Source organism: Polistes canadensis, unplaced genomic scaffold (assembly GCF_001313835.1).
Source record: "Polistes canadensis isolate GaletaPanama2010 unplaced genomic scaffold, ASM131383v1 scaffold_209, whole genome shotgun sequence".
NCBI lineage: Eukaryota > Metazoa > Arthropoda > Insecta > Hymenoptera > Vespidae > Polistes > Polistes canadensis.
This window is the reverse complement of record NW_014569756.1, coordinates 1-18333: the sequence shown is the minus strand read 5'-3', so window position 1 is coordinate 18333 and position 18333 is coordinate 1. Positions and strand designations below refer to the sequence as shown.

The 18333-nt window shown below is 28.2% G+C and overlaps 6 protein-coding genes across 7 annotated transcripts; 4 read left to right on the top strand and 2 right to left on the bottom strand.

The window, feature by feature from the left end:
• Positions 1-1040: 1040 nt before the first annotated feature.
• LOC106789955 (protein msta) lies at positions 1041-3817 on the top strand. The gene is made up of 9 exons (XM_014754536.1): positions 1041-1130; positions 1346-1398; positions 1522-1741; positions 1826-2076; positions 2177-2344; positions 2559-2785; positions 2899-3109; positions 3276-3421; positions 3522-3817. The coding sequence occupies exons 1-9, from the start codon at positions 1116-1118 to the stop codon at positions 3752-3754; spliced, it is 1524 nt and encodes a 507-aa protein (XP_014610022.1). The 5' UTR covers positions 1041-1115; the 3' UTR covers positions 3755-3817.
• Positions 3818-4174: 357 nt separating this feature from the next.
• LOC106789952 lies at positions 4175-6551 on the top strand. Its single transcript, XM_014754531.1, has 7 exons — positions 4175-4260; positions 4315-4510; positions 4579-4806; positions 4899-5189; positions 5273-5560; positions 5658-5868; positions 6259-6551. Exons 1-7 carry the CDS (start codon positions 4175-4177, stop codon positions 6549-6551), a joined length of 1593 nt encoding a protein of 530 aa, XP_014610017.1.
• A 450-nt stretch (positions 6552-7001) lies between these two features.
• LOC106789983 (erlin-1-like) lies at positions 7002-9557 on the top strand. The gene is made up of 5 exons (XM_014754581.1): positions 7002-7326; positions 7420-7547; positions 7628-7817; positions 7905-8163; positions 8236-9557. Exons 2-5 carry the CDS (start codon positions 7440-7442, stop codon positions 8648-8650), a joined length of 972 nt encoding a protein of 323 aa, XP_014610067.1. The 5' UTR covers positions 7002-7326; positions 7420-7439; the 3' UTR covers positions 8651-9557.
• A 94-nt stretch (positions 9558-9651) lies between these two features.
• On the top strand, positions 9652-10572 carry LOC106789985 (ragulator complex protein LAMTOR3-A). Its single transcript, XM_014754585.1, has 3 exons — positions 9652-9824; positions 9972-10199; positions 10283-10572. Exons 1-3 carry the CDS (start codon positions 9816-9818, stop codon positions 10418-10420), a joined length of 375 nt encoding a protein of 124 aa, XP_014610071.1. The 5' UTR covers positions 9652-9815; the 3' UTR covers positions 10421-10572.
• On the bottom strand, positions 10569-14041 carry LOC106789984 (glyoxylate reductase/hydroxypyruvate reductase-like). Of its 2 annotated transcripts, none has more exons than XM_014754583.1 (6): positions 13530-14041; positions 13044-13171; positions 12242-12431; positions 11826-11989; positions 11423-11713; positions 10569-11113 (listed from the first exon to the last, which is right to left on the bottom strand). In XM_014754583.1, exons 1-6 carry the CDS (start codon positions 13607-13609, stop codon positions 10998-11000), a joined length of 969 nt encoding a protein of 322 aa, XP_014610069.1. In that variant the 5' UTR covers positions 13610-14041; the 3' UTR covers positions 10569-10997. The 2 variants fall into 2 exon arrangements, with proteins under 2 accessions (XP_014610069.1, XP_014610070.1); XM_014754584.1 differs by having other exon boundaries at positions 13044-13149; positions 13530-13605.
• A 579-nt stretch (positions 14042-14620) lies between these two features.
• Positions 14621-17444, bottom strand: LOC106789990 (speckle-type POZ protein-like). The gene is given in 6 exon segments (XM_014754593.1): positions 14621-14989; positions 15060-15202; positions 15567-15877; positions 15952-16250; positions 16364-16553; positions 17386-17444. Coding segments are annotated over 6 exon segments (1242 nt in total). The 5' UTR covers positions 17416-17444; the 3' UTR covers positions 14621-14720.
• Positions 17445-18333: the final 889 nt, after the last annotated feature.

Below are 18333 nucleotides of genomic sequence, written 5' to 3'. Positions count from 1 at the left end.
TTATTTATCCTGACACCAATACATATTACCGAGAAAGAAACATTTATTAGATACCTTTAGCAATTAGTTATCATACCTTCTAATGATTATATTTCTAAACAGTGCTTTTTTATAAAAAAGAAAAGGTTCCGGTATTCACTTCTTATCAAGCTTTTTATTAAAGAAAATTGTATTCAAATATATATATATATATATTATTTAAATGAAATTTAAAGCAGCCTATCCTATTCCACGGAGCTCATAAAAAATTAAACATATTTTATTCTTTTTTTTTTTAATATTTCTTAATCGCTTTGGAAAAATTAAAAATATCGTAAAAAAAGCCGCCGAAACGCTCTTCCATTGCGTTACATTATAAAATAAAGCACAGCTTTATAATTATAAATACTTATTACTTATAATTATATAACTTATTATTTATAATTATATATTACACTTATAATATTTTCTATTTCAATGTTAAATTAACATGTAACGATAAAACACAAGTGCGTTTATTGAACCTTATAGTACGTGCTGGTGCACGCGACATCGAATGTCTGCTATATAAGTAAAATTAGATTGAAAATAAAATTAAAACATAACACGTACCGCAATATATTTAAGCCCTTGATAGAACAATACTAATAAGCATTGTCGTTTAATAATAGACGATGAATTATTTATAGCTGTTGCATCTTTTTTTATTGTCTTGCTCAAGTTTTTTCAAATCTTATTTCGTTTATTTCATTTGTTTATTTAATATTTTTTTTTTAATTTTAAATATGAGAAAAGTTGATATTAGTTTAATAATTAATTAATGTTAGTTAAGAGACTTTGTATAGACCAAGTGAGGAATCTAAAAATACATCTACTGCTGGTCCACGTTGAAACTATGCAAAACGTACTTCTAGTATACATCTGTTGTACTCAAGTCGATGATAGAACTTGGTAGCACGTTCTAGATTATATTATTGGCAAGATTAGCCAGTTAGTATTTTTGTTAAAACCTATATGTATATAAGGAACTGACTGTATGTTGTTTTTAGTCGTCCGGAAGTATTCGACAAAGCCGTTTGCTAAAAGTTGTGCAAAAATAAATTAAATAAAGATTTAACAATTAACGAAGATAAATCATGTCAGAACAAAAAGTACGTGTTTATTTCTTCTTTTTATATAAATAATATATCTTCTTTGTGGTTCGTTTTAATTATTAATTGAAAGTGAATAGTTTCTAAAGTACATACAAGTGAAATTATGAAGTGTTCATGTTTTATTTTTTGTTATTATTTATAATAATAATTTAATTACATGCATATTTGTCAAGTCAAAATATTGAAATTTATTACAATGTATATTTGTTTAGGAATCCGCTCAAACGAAGGCTTATAACATTCGTCAAAATGATCAAGTGGGAAGGTAAAATCGATTAAAATTTATTTGATTATTTTAATTAACATGTACAGAAAAAAAAGGATTACAGAAAAAAGGATACAGGAAAAAAAGGAAAGATAAGAAAATTTGATTGTTGGTGTTGTACAGGTATATGGTTGCAAGTAGAGAATTAAAACCAGGTGAAGAAATTTTAACCGAGATGCCATTTGTTGTTGGACCAAAAGCTTTCACTTATCCCTTGTGTCTTTCTTGTTATGCACCATGGTCATCCAGCCTTGAAGAGAAACCACTTTGTTCGAAATGCAGTTGGCCGGTCTGTGGCCCGGAATGTGAAAATCAACCACAACATAAAGACTACGAGTGTCTGGTAATTTACTCATTCATTTAATATTATGAATCCGTGATAAAAATATATTTTCACATATGTATTTATTTAATTATGATGATGTAGGTGTTCGTAGAAGCAAAAGAAAAATTTAACATAGCCGCAGCTTTGGAACAAAATAACGAAAATGGAATTCCCCAATTGGAATGTATCACACCTCTTAGATTATTATTGGAGTCATTAAAAAATCCCGAAAGATGGGAAAAGGAAGTGAAAAATATGGAGGCCCATAATAAAATGAGAATTCAAAAACCACATTGGAAATCGGATCACGTGAACGTCGTTGAATATTTAAGGAAACAACTTAAATTTGATAAGTATGATTAAGAATTAAACAATGACATTTAATTCATTTACAATTATTTTTTTTGTAATCCATCGATTAATATTATATCAGCGATCTATTATTAATTCTAGATTTTCCGAAGAAGAAATACAAACGGCTTGTGGTATCTTGGAAATTAATACTTTTGAAATAAGAACGTCGAGAGGATTCACTGCTAGAGCACTTTATCCAACAGTTGCAATGATGAATCATTCTTGTGTTTCAAACACATGTCATAGTGTATCCCCCTCGGATTACAGGTAAGCATTTCATTTTTTTTTTTAATTATATTTATTATTATCAACCTTTTTTTTTAATTTACTTTGCCTGTCTAGAATCGTAACGTACATTGTAAGTGTATACATTGGGAACAATTAAGATCTAACAGCTATGGTGTTAGTACACCACTTATTGTTAGATACCATAACTGGTAATTAAGTCTGCTGCTTCTTTTTTTTTTTTATTCATTTTCAGGGTATTCTTACGCACTACTACCATGGTACCTGAGGGCGGTGAACTTTACGGAAGTTACACGCATTCTCTATTACCAACAATGCTTAGAAGGGAACACCTTCTCGAAGGGAAACACTTTGCGTGTGCTTGCCCACGTTGTTCCGATCCAACCGAGCTGGGAACTCACATGTCTACGTTGAAATGTAATAAATGTGATAATGGGATTGTTTTACCGTTGGATTCTTTAGGTATTTGAAATAATTATCGCGTTATTGTAGAATAGTTAATTTATTCATAATTTTCCTATACATATATATGTATCAATTAAATATATTATCATTATTTATTTTACATTGAACAGATGAGAATAGTGTATGGAAATGTACTCATTGTGAATTCTCAACTCCTGGCAAAGCGGTTAAAAAAGTCTTCCAAATAATCTCTGCCGACGTTGAAGCTGTCGAAAACATAAGTGGTGCTGATGGGGCTGATGCCATTCAAGAGAGAGAAACTGTTATTAAAAAATATCATTCGGTTTTACATCCACGACATGCTTTTCTTACAATGTTGAGGTGAGCATACAGGATGAGAAAATATTTCTTAGATAGACGACAAATTCTTAAGTAATTTTACTTTTTTCAAACTGTAAAACTATTAACTTAAAAAGTATCGAAAAAGAATAATTAATTTTTAAAATTATATAAGATAATGTTGATCCAAAAAATTATTATATTTTAGGCATTCGTTGACTCAAATGTATGGTCGAGTCGATGAATATTTATTGGATGATTTACCAATTGTAGTGTTAGAACACAAAGTTGACATGTGTAAATTATTACTTCAAGTATTGAACGTCATAGAACCTGGTTACTCGCGAATAAGAGGTAAATAACTGTATATAAGTGTGTATATAGATAAGTAATATAAGGATATATACAAAAAATCTAATTAATAAATGAATTGAATCGTGAATGTGTTATCTAGGGATGACATTGTACGAATTACACGCACCTCTCCTTTTCTTGGCAAAGGATCAATGGAATGCCGGTACTATCGATCAAGCTGGATTAAAATCAAAAATGATAGAAGCTTTGGTAATATTGAAAGAAGCTGCAACTATCTTAACTTTAGAACCTGCAGATACACCAGAAGGTCAAATAGGAATTGTCGCTAAACAATCATTAGAACAACTCGAACAATCTATTCAAGAATTATAATTTATTTATAGAATTAATTGATATATAATATTATTTATGAATGTATGTATTATATGTATAATTTTTCTTTAAGCGTACACAATAAAATATTTTAATGATAATAAAACCAAGTTTCTTGATTTACGATAATTTATATATATATATATATATATATATTTGTATTTTTATTTTTTTTTAGTATGCACCCCCGCAATGCAAAAGATGCATGTGTGCAATTTCGTTTCTAATTTTGTTCTCGTATCATGTGCCCCCTCTAACAGCGACAGATCGGCTTCTAAGAATACTGTAGTGTATCGTGTGAAAGTGCAGCTTCCTACATTTCGATGTTGGTTCATTGCACGTGAAAATCTATCCATTATTTAGCGAGAACGTTCGATATGGTCGTATAAAAATTAAGAAATTTGACAATTAATCGAGAACATGTCGAAAGAAATTAATAAGAACAAGTCATCCTCTATTTCGAAACCACAAACGTACAAGCTTGCGCATTCGGAAAAATTCGGAAGGTACAATTTGTCTACGTGTGATTCACACATCATATTTTTCTTTTTATTTTGTAGATATTTAATAGCTGGGAAAAATTTAAAAGCTGGCGAAGTAATACTTCGAGAAAAACCAGTTGCAGTTGGCCCTGGAGTATTCGACAAAGATTACTTTTGTTTTGCCTGCTTAAAATTATTAAATAAAATTAACAAGAAATTGCAATATGTTTGCACGAAATGTTCCGTTGCTCCTTTATGTAGTTCATCTTGCGAGGTAACAATAATTTGTTTGTTTGTAAAAATAAAGATTTTCCCTCGACAAATGTTAATAATTGTTCGTAGAAAAATCCTAGTCATCATACACCCGAAGAGTGTAAGCTATTCAAGGACAACGAAAAGATATCGAAGGATAACGTGTACGATATCATAGGAATATTACTAACTTTGAGATTATTTCTCTTAAAAGATCGAGATCCAGATCTATGGGACAAAGTGAGTCGTATGGAATCACACATGGATCAAAGAAGAGGCACTCTCGTTTGGAAGGATAGAGAAGTTAACGTTATCAAAGTAAATTAAAAAACAAGAAAGAAAAAACTATGGATTGATAACTTGTAAAAAAAAAAAGATATCATTACAAGTACAATTACGCTTACAATTAGATATTTCGTGATCTTCAACTGGTGACCAATGACGACGATATCACTACGACGTCGGATTTTTTACAACGGCTTTGTGGTATTCTCGATGTAAATACTTTTGAATTACGTCCACCTGGTAGATTGGATGCTTTAGTTCTACGTGGATTGTACTTGGAAGCCTCTCTTATCGCTCATGATTGTAGAGCTAATACTCACATTACTGTTGATGATAATTTTCAACTCACTGTTTATGCCAGTTTACCGATCAAAGAAAATGACGTCATTTACTTCAATTATACTTCGTCACTTTTGGTTTGTTTGTCTTATAAACAGTTAGATCAAACATGAAGATATAATTATCGAATATTATTTGCTTTTTTTTTTTATTTATTTAGGGTTCAGCCGAAAGAAGAGAACATCTCCGAGAAGAGAAATATTTCGAATGTGAATGTACACTTTGTAAAGATCCGTATGAATTAGGTTCTTATTTAAGTAGCATTCGATGTCCACGTTGCAAAGATGGTTATATTGGAGCAGAAAATCCTTTAAAAACTAAACCGTACGAACGTGACTGTAAATGGCGATGTAATAGATGCAGAAAAACGTACGGTGGTTATCTCATTAGAGCAACTTTGAACATAACTCGAACACTTATCCATGAATGCAGTAAATCCGATGTCAAAGTTCGTATTGATTTCTATATCAACATGTTCATATAAATTCGATTGCAAAATTTGTACTATTCAAGTCTTTTTTTATTATTTGATTTTTTAATCGCAGGATTTGGAATCGTTAATTAAGAAACTTACGCAATCTTTTCATCCTAATCATTATCTTTTATTGGCATTGAAACAAAAATTATTAACAATCTATAGAAAACAAGTAGCGTCATCGAATCCTAAAAAAAAAATTATTCAAAAAATGCTCAATTTATGTAAGGAAATTCTTGAAGTATTGGAATTGGTAGAACCTGGAATTTCTCGATTGAAAGGTAAGTAATTATGTAGTAATCGATTGGTAAAGAAACGATCAATGCTTATATGTAGTTAATGCTGTCATTGGGAAAAGCTTTCTCACGCTTAAATTAAAATTAGAACCTGCTTATGGATAGTTTAGAATTTTTTGCTTTATTTTTATATGCTTATATAATTGGTAGTTAGAAATTAGACCAAATATATATATATATATATATATATATATATGAATATATATATTGATAAATGATATAATAACAATAATATATATTTTATAAATATATAAAATATATAAATAATATATCAGATAGATATACCAAAAATCAAAGGCCTTCTTTAAAAAGTGTTTGAAAGCATTCATAAAAAACGAAGGAGCGTGAGTTATTTCGTAAAGCATGAGTTTTCAGGTATAATGTTATACGAAATGCACTTGCCTTTGGTGTTACTGGCTAATCGTGCTTACGCAGCGCACGAAATTTCCCCCATGGAAATGTCTTCTCAGCTTCAAGAAGCTGGAATACTTCTCAGAAAAGCTTTGACAATGCTTCTTTTGGAACCCGTTGGAACACCCGAGGGACAATTAGCTAAACGTGCTTTACAAGAATTAAAAATGCTCAATCAAAATATAGCCGATGCTGAAATGCTACAACAATTACAGGAAAAATCTAATTCACGTTTACGTAAAGTAAAAAAGAAATAATTGATGAAAAATTTTATTGAAAATAATTGTTCAATTCTAATATACTTATATCGATTGTTGAGTTGTTAATAAAAATATTATGCACTGTTATTATATTCTTGTGAATCCAATTTAATTATTTATATATATATATATATACGCGTAATAATTAATTATTTAATTATAAAAAAATTCGTACTATTTCTTTTTAATGTGATTTGAAAAATTAGGTGGTAGTCGTATTAATAGTAACTCGACTTATAATCGATACGTTTGGATTTTCAAAACAAATGCATGTAGATATTAATTGAAACTGCTGTAATTATGAAATATATATAATATCATATTTTTATTTTGGTATTTATTTATATAAATATTGTAATTTTTTAAATTATTATATATATATTATTTAATCATAAAATTTAATTACAAAAAAGTAAAGAATATATATATAAATACCGGAAGTATGAAGCGCCATGGCAGGCGGTTAAGGTCAAAATAGTGCATTTTGGGAATATGAATTTAGGAAAATTTATGACATTAAAGTAACGGTACAATCTCTATTGTTCGATAATAATATATATATGTATTGAAGCTTATTATGTGATACTTAAGAAATATATATTAGTCATTTTGTATAAGAAAATTATAGACATAACCTCATTTTGTGACAAGTATTCCAATTTTGTGAGCATAAATAAAAAACAAAAAAGCAAATAAATATAAAAGGTTGTTATTTATAGTCTACCAAATAACATGCTTTTTTCGTCTATTCAAAACACATAAATACTTCAGTGTAAGTATTATACATATATATTTTGTTTCATAATTGTGAAACCTTATAAGATTTTCTTTTTTAACTTTGAACAATAATGTTATTATATTATAGGTCACTATTAATCTAGCATTATGTTTCGTCAAAAATACATTCGAATATGTCTCCCTGCTTGTTTAGCAATAGTTTTACATTTTTCTCTACATCGCATCGAAGAAGGACATGTTGGTGTTTATTTTAGAGTAAGTTGTATCTTATATTAAATTTTGCATCTCTAGAAATAATGAGAAATTAATTAACTTGTTTAATTGATTTGCTTTAGGGTGGTGCTTTGTTGCCATATGTTAGTAATCCTGGATTTCATATGATGATACCTATATTAACAACATATCGGTCTGTTCAAGTTACATTACAGACAGATGAAGTTAAAAATGTACCTTGCGGTACCAGTGGTGGTGTAATGATCTATTTTGATCGCATAGAGGTTGTAAATATTTTAGATGCAAACAGTGGTAAGAACCTATACATATAATACTAGTAAAACTATAATCATTTTAAAAATAATTTGTTTATATATTTATTTCATTTTGTTGTTACAGTTTACACTATGGTAAGAAATTTTACTGCTGATTATGATCGTACTTTGATTTTTAACAAAGTACATCATGAATTGAATCAATTTTGTTCGGTACATACCTTACATGAAGTATATATTGATCTATTTGATCAAATAGATGAAAATTTAAAAACTGCCTTGCAAAAAGATCTTAACGATTTAGCACCAGGACTTAACATTCAAGCGGTAAGAGTTACCAAACCAAAAATTCCTGAGACAATCAGGAAAAATTATGAATTAATGTAAGTACTTTATTTTGAAGAAACTAAATGATAAGTGGAATCTAATTCAATGATACATATTTTTAAATTTAGGGAAGCAGAAAAAACAAAACTATTGATATCTACGCAACATCAAAAAGTTGTTGAAAAAGATGCTGAAACAGATAGAAAAAAGGCTGTAATAGAAGCTGAAAAGGAAGCACAAGTTGCAAAGATACAGTACAATCAAAAAATCATGGAAAAGCAGTCGCTTCTACAAATTGCGTCTATTGAGGATGAAATGCACGTCGCTAGACAAAAAAGTCGTTCCGATGCAGAGTATTATCAATTGAGAATGCAAGCGGAAGCTAACAAATTACTTCTATCTAAAGAATTTTTAGAATTAAAGAAGTACGAAGCTTTAACTCAAAATACAAAAGTGTATTATGGACAAGATATTCCAAAAATGTTTATGTACGGTGGTTGCAATAACGATCAAGATTCGCGCATAAATATTAAAGAAACTTAGTCACAAATTTCATTAACTTAATTTGTTAATTAAGCATCACAGTAACTAATTGCGATGATAAGCTAGATTAACACATTGCGTACGGGTCATGAGACATCACGTTTTAATGTTTTTTTATACACGTGCGTTGATGACTCAAGGAATTAAAATTAAATGAATGTTTCTGTTACGTTATCAAGGCAAAAAAGCTTTGCATATTCTTATGACAAATAATTAGCGAAATAAATATATATCGAAATTCCGAAATAGTAGAAAATAATCAGTCAGTACTATTATTATACCAGTAGCTATCATACTTTATAAAATGTTTTGTCGTTGTGCAACAGATTGTTATTTAAAAGTCCTTGTATTAATTTGTGAGGTTACAGTTTTTTAATTATTTTATCTAATAGATCTTTATTCTAAAAAAATAGCAAAATGTCTTATAGAAATAAAGAAAATAAAAGTTAAGATGAATTATTGTTTGATGATTTATCGAATACACCAAATAACAGTTTAAATGAAAATGAGCTTAGTGATAATAACAACATTCTTTAATTAAGTTAAGTTATTAAACAAAGAAAAAGAATGAATATTAAAAAAGTGCATTTCTGCATTGTACAAAGATTTTTTGTAGTGAGCCAAAATGTGCGAGCCCTGGAAGCGCGTTGAACGAGCAAAGTTTCGAACGCAATGTGTTAAGAAGTACAGTGTATCGAAATCAGAATTATGTGATTAATTTTAAAGTATCACACACACATATATAATATGTAATATATTTTTTTGGAATATTTTTATTTAACATATATATTTAACGATAAAAGTATTTGCACAAAAACATATACTTTTTTTCTTATGTGTCATTAGATTTAATTGGCGATGAATAATGTTACCATATTTTTAAAAATAAATGAACATTGAAAAATATTTATTTTGTTCAACTCATTACGTTTCAAATTTTACCGCCACAAAAGAGGGATACTTAAACGACACTAGTACACCTGTTGACGAAGAGAAACACAACTGAAACCTCCCTAAATTGATACAAAGAAAATGTCAATTTGCTTTGTACGCGCGTAAAATAAGTCACAGCTGATAAAATGTTAACGTTATTGCAATAAATAGATATTATTATTTTATGTTTATTAATTGGTAAATTGTGAACAAGAAAAAAGAGGAATAAAAAATGACAGCAGTAAGTTTAAATATTATTTTTTATATTAATTTCTCAAGAATGAAAGAAAAGTTTACGATCTAATCGATCTTTTCAGGTTATGTTATTGCATGTTTAAAATATGAAATATCTGAAAATTATCTTGTTAATTTTAAAAATAAATTTCAGGAACATAAAAAATATTTAAATGGTCTTTTAAATAGCATAGAAGGCCTACATAGTATATTAATAACTGACCGAGATGGTGTACCTGTTGTATCTGTAGCGGATGAAAAAGCACCAGAGCTTGCTATGAGGGCAAGTTTTCTTTCCACATTTGGAATGGCTACAGATCAAGCTAGTAAATTAGGACTTGGAAAAAATAAAATAGTTATTTGTATTTATAGCAGTTATCAGGTATTTCAATACAATCATTCTATAAAATATAACACATGCATATACAGCACGTATGTTTTATTTCATATGTATATTTTCATCAGGTCGTGCAGCTGAATAAATTACCGCTGGTTATTAGCTTTATCGCTAGTCATAATTGTAATACGGGTCATATTTTATCCTTAGAGAATAAAATAGAACCAATTTTAAGTAACTTAAAAAATGCGGTGGTAGAAGCCTGATGGTTACCCGTAGTCCATTACGGGTGATAAATAATAAATGTTCTTCGGACTGCACTCGTGCGTACCTCGAAGAATAATTAATATGTTATTAGGCATTGTTATGTACAGTACCTATAATTGAAAACAAATTGATTCTATATTTGTTTATAAATGTAGTTTTATTAATTATTGTTTCCTCTGTCTCTCTTTCTTTTTTTCTTTTTATAAGAATGTATTCATTAGGTGCATTATTTTTTATGAGATTATTAAATAAGGAAGTATATATAGATAATTCACGATATCAACTTACGCATATTTTTATCGAATCATATTGTAATAATATAATCACGTATTTATAATAACATATTTTATAAAATAATGCATTATAAAGTATGCAATTATATTTGCTTAAAAGGTTAAATTATATTAGTTTATTGATAATGGCATAAATGCATATTGAAGAAAATGTAAATAATATCGAATATATATAGATATAAATTAAGTCGTATATAATATTAATAATTCTAAATCATCGAATTAAATGCTTTTTTAAATAACTTTATCTATCCTTTACAACTTGTGAAAAATCTATTAATACTTATAATTCGTAAACCAAAGGTTTGCCAGCTAATCCATTGAGAATATTTTGGGCAGCGACTATACTCATATCACTGCGAGTTTTTACAGTGGCACTACCTAAGTGTGGTAGAAGTACTGAAAACAAATTATATTAAAATAAATACGTTTATGATTATTAATATCAAATTTTTGTATATACGATGAGATCAAAGTTGCTTTCCCCATTTGATAAAAAGCTTCTTAAAGTAAAATGATTGATCCTCAACTCGAGAGATTTTTTCGATTAGATTTACGTGGATTCTGAAAACAACTCTGAGTAACAAGATAAACGTTTTCTTTAATTTTAACAGTTCGTGGTCTTCCCTTTTATGGTTTGTTAATGACATTCTATTTTCTAGGGAAAGCGACTTTTATCTTACCCTGTGTATATTATATAATACTCACCAGCATTGGGAAGTTTAAGTAATTCATGATCTACCGGCAATGGTTCAGGATCGGTAACATCTAAACCAGCAGCAAAAATTGTATGATTTTTCAAAGCTCTTACCAATGCATCCGTATCTACAACTTTTCCACGTCCTATATTAACGAAAACAGCAGTTTTCTTCATTTTACCAAAAGTAGTGTCATTAAATAAGCCTCGGGTTTCATTGGTTAATGGAGTAGCAACAATAACGAAATCACTTTGTGCTAGAAGTTCGTCCAAGGATACAAACTTAGCACCTAAATCCTTTCCTAATATTTGTAAGAAGAAGATACAACACAACAAATTTAATAAATTAATTTATTATTTATACTGTAAATATAATTATAAATGTTTTTATTTTGTTTATTTAGGAATACATACCCGCCTTTTTTTCTGAATGACCAGTATAAAGAAAAGTATTTACTTCAAATGGTACTAAACGCTTTAGTATAGCTTGACCAATACTTCCTAATCCAACTATTCCAACAGTGGAGTTACGTAATTCTTGCCCAAGTAACCAGTTATATAATGAAAGCACTTTTCCTCTAAAAATTACGGTATTAAATAATTACGATATTTAAATAATTAATGATTATTCGTTCACATTTTTATTAAATATTAGATTGTTGCAAATTTAAACACAGATTAGATTTTAAAATAATAGTAATAATAATAATAATAATAGTAATATTGATAATAATAAAAGAAAATACAATATATAAATATGTTTCTCCTAATTATTATTATTATTATTGTTATTATATATTTGATTAAATATGTAGAATTTGGGACATTACTCATTTATTTTTAAACGTCCTTCGTGACTTCGTCGGGCAGCAGATAAAGCTAAAAGAATAGCTACTTCTGCAACTGCAGCAGACAAAACATTAGGTGTATGACCGACCTTGATACCACGTCGTTTAATCTCGGGAACGTCCAAATGATCATAACCAGCCGAAATAGTAGAAACAACTTTTAAATTTGGTCCTATAAAATAAAACAATTTGAAAGAATACGATAAATACATTAAAGTAATAAAAATTAAACGGTTAGGAACATTAAACAAACGTGATATTTAAGCGAATTATAATAATTTTAAAAATTATTATAGTTAGCACGCATAACAGTCAGATGCCTCTTACAGTAACAATTAATAAATGATGGGAAATATATATATATATATATATATATATATTCTAGAATCTAGATAATACTTGGAAAAATATATAAATTTTATGTGACGGTAATTCAATGATCACGAGGATAAACGATTTCTAAGTAAATTATTATACAATACCGATCAATTTTCTTTCCAAGGCTACAGATATGTTGATCAGTTAAAGTAACTATATTCCGAGATTTCAAGATAATTTCAAGATATATTGTCTTCTTTTATTTTTACTTTTTATCTCTTTTCTTTTTCTTTTCTCTTACATTTCAGTAAAATTTCAAATGTTATCAACAATACGAACTATTATCAAAGATTGTCTTTAATAATAATAATAATAATAATAATAATAATAATAATAATAATAATAGTTAGTTATTACACACTTAATTACGCTTCATATTTATTATGTAATAATATTATTCGTTTACCTGCGATATTCAAAAATTCGGAATTTATGTTGACGTGGCCGGCGATCATAATAGCATCATGTCCAGGAACAGCTTGAAGGATTTCTTCACGTGTATTTGTGACATCCTGAAGAATCGTAACGTCACATCTACATTTGATATAATATTTTAATAATAATAATTATTGAAAAGAGAAATTGTAGATTAAATTTCAACATATCAAAATTTCAACGTATTAAAATATTTAATTGCAATAATAAAATTCGTTAATTTAGTAATATGATAATTAATAACAATAATAATCATAAAATAAGCATTATAGATCAGATCTCAATGGATCGTATTAAATAATTTTATTGCAATGCAAACATTTTTTTATTTACAGTTAGTAATAATAATATTAATAATAATAATTATTATTATAAAATAAAAATTGTTATATATATAATATTAGATTTGAATAAATCGTATTAAAAAATGTAATTGTAGTTAGAAAAATTTATTTACTTAGTTCGTAGAAGTTCGATTCCAGAATCAGGTACATTGTTGCTTGTAACAAACACGCGTGGTCTATTCATTCTCGACATTATTGTACGTGTGTAAAATGAATAATAAGTTGTTTAGAGTAAGATTACGTAGAGACTGGCATCTGTTACATTATAACGTTTTATATAACCCAGCCGATTAAATTATTTATGTGAAAACTTAGTCATTCAAAAAAGATAACATTATAGATAATCTTACTTGTGTAACTGTTATAGATAAAATTTTAGGAAAAGCTCACAACAAAGGTCCCACTTTCTCTATAACATATCTATTTTTTACAAGGCATATAATAATTGATAGTGAAAGTTAACGGGTATAAACGGATATGTATATGCGTTTCAACTACATTTTAATGATGACATTTTACGGATGCGCGTACGCACATACAAACACATGATTTTGTTTTGACTGTTTTTTCATCATAACAGGACACTGCGGTTACTTTGATCGGTAACCAAATTATTTTTATTTTTTAGCTCATGACCTACTATTACTTATTTATTTAAAACAATGAAATTTGAATCTCACTAGAATTTCAAATATGATTTTTTCTTATTTTATCAAGGTCATTATTAATAAAATGAATGAATGACGTAATATTAATTAGGAGTATTTTTCCTTGTCTGCTAGATTTAGTATTAGAAAAATGTTACTGGAGAAGAAAAAATAAATGGTTTAAGGGAAACCATATATTTTCGTTTACATTATTATTCTATTTGCAATAATGCATACGCATATCCTAACTTATATGTTATTGTAGCTAAGTATAAATATTTTAGTTAAAATGTTTTGATAATAGAAATCAGCATAAAAATTTTACTTCCATGGAATATTTAAATGATATAAAACGATGCTTTACAACATTGATTTTTAACAAGAGACCAATGTAAATAATTTTTTATTTCATATTTTTTCAATATAAAAATAATTTTTCATTCTTTCTTATATAATATGCATATGTATATGTAAACATTTTAAATTTCGTTGCATGAATAAAATGAAATATTATGTAGAAAAATTTGAAATATTGTATTTTTCAAATGATTGATGAAAATTAAAATAAACGAATGAAGTAATCTTAAAATATAATATACAATAATCACATGAATTATCACTAAAGTGGATCATTGAAATAAGTCATCATATTCAACTTTAATTACTTAATTCACTATCATCTATATTACTAGATCTAGAACTTCCCATTCCAGCTTCGCAAACTTCATTGAATAATTCAGGATTCACTTGTTCCATCATCTTCCAAGCTAAACTTTTATTAAGTACTGTTATATTTTCTTCGCAATAAGCTAAGCTTGCTCTCTTCAATGATTCACAACTATATTCGTCTGCTATTAAAAGTCTGCTAGCAACATTATCAGGTGTTATAGTTTCGATTAAATTCCTCTCACAAAGTTCTTTCAAACCTGAAAAAGATATGATTTTAAAGCAAGGCTTTATCTTGTACAAATATTAATTTGTCGTTATCATCGTTACCTTGTAGACAAAAACGTTCCGCTAAACATAATAATTGCGGTGCTAGATTATCCAAATTATCGACGTGATCACTGTAAATGTATCGTAAAAGCTCATCTATCGTTTCCTTGCAGATATCTAATAATTCCAATGAGAACAAATATTGGCCCTGGAAAGTGAAAAATAAGATTATATTATATATTTAAATTAAACACAATTATATATATATATATATATATATAAAGATAGTAAATTTGTTTATTATTAAAATTAATTTTATTTAATTACTCACCTGTTAGAGAATTATATTGAATTATATCAACAACAATCAAACAAATCAAAAGTAATACAAAACAAATGTAAATCACACATTTACAGTAAAATATATTTTTTAATACAGATTATTGCAAATAATATTTAACATGCGGGATTATATAAGCACACACAAGGATACAAATACAATAATATTTTTCATTAGGATAATATTGTATAAACAAAATTAATATCGAAAAGAAAAATTTAAAGAAACGTTGGAAAAGAAAAACTAATGTAAGATAGTTGGAGCATTTTCGTTTGCTTTTCGACGATTAAAGATTTTTAGTGATTGGCATCGAGTAGCGTCGAAAGCGTACTTCCATGTATTCATTTTTGTCTTCATCTCTTTCCAATTGTAGCTCGTTATTTTTTGAATAATCGGATATGGGTGATAACATTTCAGCTAGAACGTTACTACGAGCAATAATTATGCTGCTGTGTACTGGTATTACTGTACCAGACAATCCACCACAGATTAATTTGGTATCAGCTGTACGTGGATGTTTCAACAATTTGGCCATATCCTACAAAATATTAATAAATTAAAAAGATTCGTAAGAGTTGGATGTAATTTAAAATAAACAATTTTCTACGATACCTGAGACAAATTATGTTTTTCACTCTCACATTGTATTATTTGTATTTTGACCATCAAATCGACTTCACCATTTTTCTTCAGGTGTCTGTCGACAATGGACAAATCTCTATATCCAAGTGAAATAATCTCATTGTTTGATTTTAATTCCAATACCGTTCTACTAACGTGACAATATTCCCAGTGTTTGACATCGGCATTAAATACACCAAATTGAAAACGAATTTTAACTTGTTCAACTTCCTCAACGATGCAATTTAAGATATTCAAACACAAAACTACTGGGTTTGTGATTCTCTTGCCTATTAGCCGGGAAACATAGGTCTGCATTTTTAACAGTTATTAACTTACTAGATACAAATATTTTCTAAAGTACGTAAAAGGATTATTTTTAAATATTATTCTAATCTCTCACCCTCGGGTCCTTTCCAAAATCTTATTGATAAATTCCAAGAACTGTGAATACCATTAACATTCAATTCGAAATGTGGACTATCGATTGAACTGCTTTTCGATATTGTTTTCTTATAATTAGCTATGGACCAGGTATATTTGAAAATAATATCTGAAACTGTCGGTACCAGAAGCTCCATATTCCAATTGATCTATAATATAATCAAAACGAAAAGAAGAGAAAAAAACAAAAGAAAATGTATAATCGCAAAAATAATTGTAGAAATTAATTTGGTGCCATAAATGAATATTTAATTTATTTTATAAACGCACCGAATCAATGTCTACGCATAATACAAGATATAACGTGGATTAAATTCTAATTTTACACTAGGTAACAAAGTGTAAGAATAATTCATATAAAAATATAATATTCAAATTTTTATATTAATTTCAATATATGTATAAAACTGGATTTGTTGCATTAGTTTCTTCGATAGAAATGATTTCGCTTCGTCAACATGAGACTATATTTAGCAAATATTGTCGAGTGGTGGAAGCCCATTTTTGAATTTGAACGACTACGTGAATGCAAATTTGATCAATTCGCAGATCGTGCAAGTATCTCGTTGGTATCGCGTGTCCAAGTACATCTAATCAAGCTCAGTGCAACTTTGCCACGTAACACACGATGTTACACGCGACCTGTTAGAGAAACACGCATATACAGAGTGGGGCAATAACTCTCTGTTCATCTTGAATATATCTATGTTAGTAGTAATAATATAAAAGAAAAAAATATTTGTGATACAGAATTTTCTTGTATCGCATAGAGAGGGGAATATTTTGATGCCTATGTATTACTTATTGCGTAGAGATGAAAGCGTAAAGGAAACTTTTTCAAGATTATCTTCATTTATATTTAAATGGGGATGACCTTTTCTTATGACCGCTTTGCTAGAACCGGCGTTAAGACGGTTTCAAGAAGCTATTAGTGAAGATCGTCCAAAAGCAAATTTTATATAGTAAAATATATTTTCTTACGTTACAGAAGATATTCAAAATGGTAACCATATGCGTCAATACTACAGGACGAAAGGTCACATTAACTGTCAACAAAAACGTGTATATTATTCAGTGATATGAAAATTACTTTTTTTCATACTACTATGGTGATAATGTTTATCAATAAATAATAAATCAATACGTCTTTTACAGCAATATGAAAATTACATCTATGTATTATGTGTTTCAAATTCTATTAGAATATCGCAAAAACATGACATAAAGAAAAAATTCTTTCAACCACTACGTTTCTCCTGTGCAATAATGCAACTTTTCCTTTTGAAGTTTTTTAATATGATTGTAAACCGAGAAGATATTCAAGGTAGACAAAGTTATTGCCCCACCCTGTATATTCCTACATAAGGGAATGCTATATCTTATGTATAAATGCGTACGGCTTTCTCTCTCTCTCTCTCTCTCTCTCTCTTTCTCTCTTTCTCTTTCATTCTCTTTGGCAACGATTTTCGAGTGTAAATTACAGTGCTAGTTTCTGATCTTCAATATAGTCTTGCGAGTTGCAGCACTACGAGACTTTTATATAGTACAACTGCACTGCCAAAAACATGAATCGTTTAAACAGCTTCCTTTGCTATTTCCGTTTCAGCTTGTTTTGAGTTTGTTTTGTTATCTTGTCGGCCAAATATCTCGACTCGCAATAAAGTAATTTTCTACGAGTATTATACCGATGGAAAATAATTCATTGAATTGACTTAACGAATAAAACGTTCTAGATATTGAAATTTAATTAATAGAAATATTTTGTTATACGCGATCATTTTGATGTTTTACAAATAATTAGCTATTTGAAGCAAAAATGAAAAAAAAATAGAACAGAAAATTGATAAATTATTTGTAGGAATTATAAATATTTTTGTTGAATTTGCATTTCTGTATTCTTAGCTATAAAATCATAATATAAATTATCGT

Coding starts and splice junctions, on each gene's coding strand:
- LOC106789955 (XM_014754536.1), top strand. Junction 2,077..2,176: donor AAACAACTTAAATTTGATAA/GTATGATTAAGA, acceptor TATTAATTCTAG/ATTTTCCGAAGAAGAAATAC. Junction 2,786..2,898: donor TTTACCGTTGGATTCTTTAG/GTATTTGAAATA, acceptor TACATTGAACAG/ATGAGAATAGTGTATGGAAA.
- LOC106789952 (XM_014754531.1), top strand. CDS start 4,175: ATGTCGAAAGAAATTAATAAGAACAAGTCATCCTCTATTTCGAAACCA. Junction 4,511..4,578: donor TATGTAGTTCATCTTGCGAG/GTAACAATAATT, acceptor AATTGTTCGTAG/AAAAATCCTAGTCATCATAC. Junction 5,869..6,258: donor TGGAATTTCTCGATTGAAAG/GTAAGTAATTAT, acceptor ATGAGTTTTCAG/GTATAATGTTATACGAAATG.
- LOC106789983 (XM_014754581.1), top strand. CDS start 7,440: ATGTTTCGTCAAAAATACATTCGAATATGTCTCCCTGCTTGTTTAGCA. Junction 7,818..7,904: donor TATTTTAGATGCAAACAGTG/GTAAGAACCTAT, acceptor TTGTTGTTACAG/TTTACACTATGGTAAGAAAT. Junction 8,164..8,235: donor AGGAAAAATTATGAATTAAT/GTAAGTACTTTA, acceptor TTTTAAATTTAG/GGAAGCAGAAAAAACAAAAC.
- LOC106789985 (XM_014754585.1), top strand. Junction 10,200..10,282: donor GTATTTATAGCAGTTATCAG/GTATTTCAATAC, acceptor TATTTTCATCAG/GTCGTGCAGCTGAATAAATT.
- LOC106789984 (XM_014754583.1), bottom strand. CDS start 13,609: ATGTCGAGAATGAATAGACCACGCGTGTTTGTTACAAGCAACAATGTA. Junction 11,714..11,825: donor TCATTCAGAAAAAAAGGCGG/GTATGTATTCCT, acceptor TACAAATATTAG/GAAAGGATTTAGGTGCTAAG. Junction 11,114..11,422: donor ACTTAAACTTCCCAATGCTG/GTGAGTATTATA, acceptor ATTTGTTTTCAG/TACTTCTACCACACTTAGGT.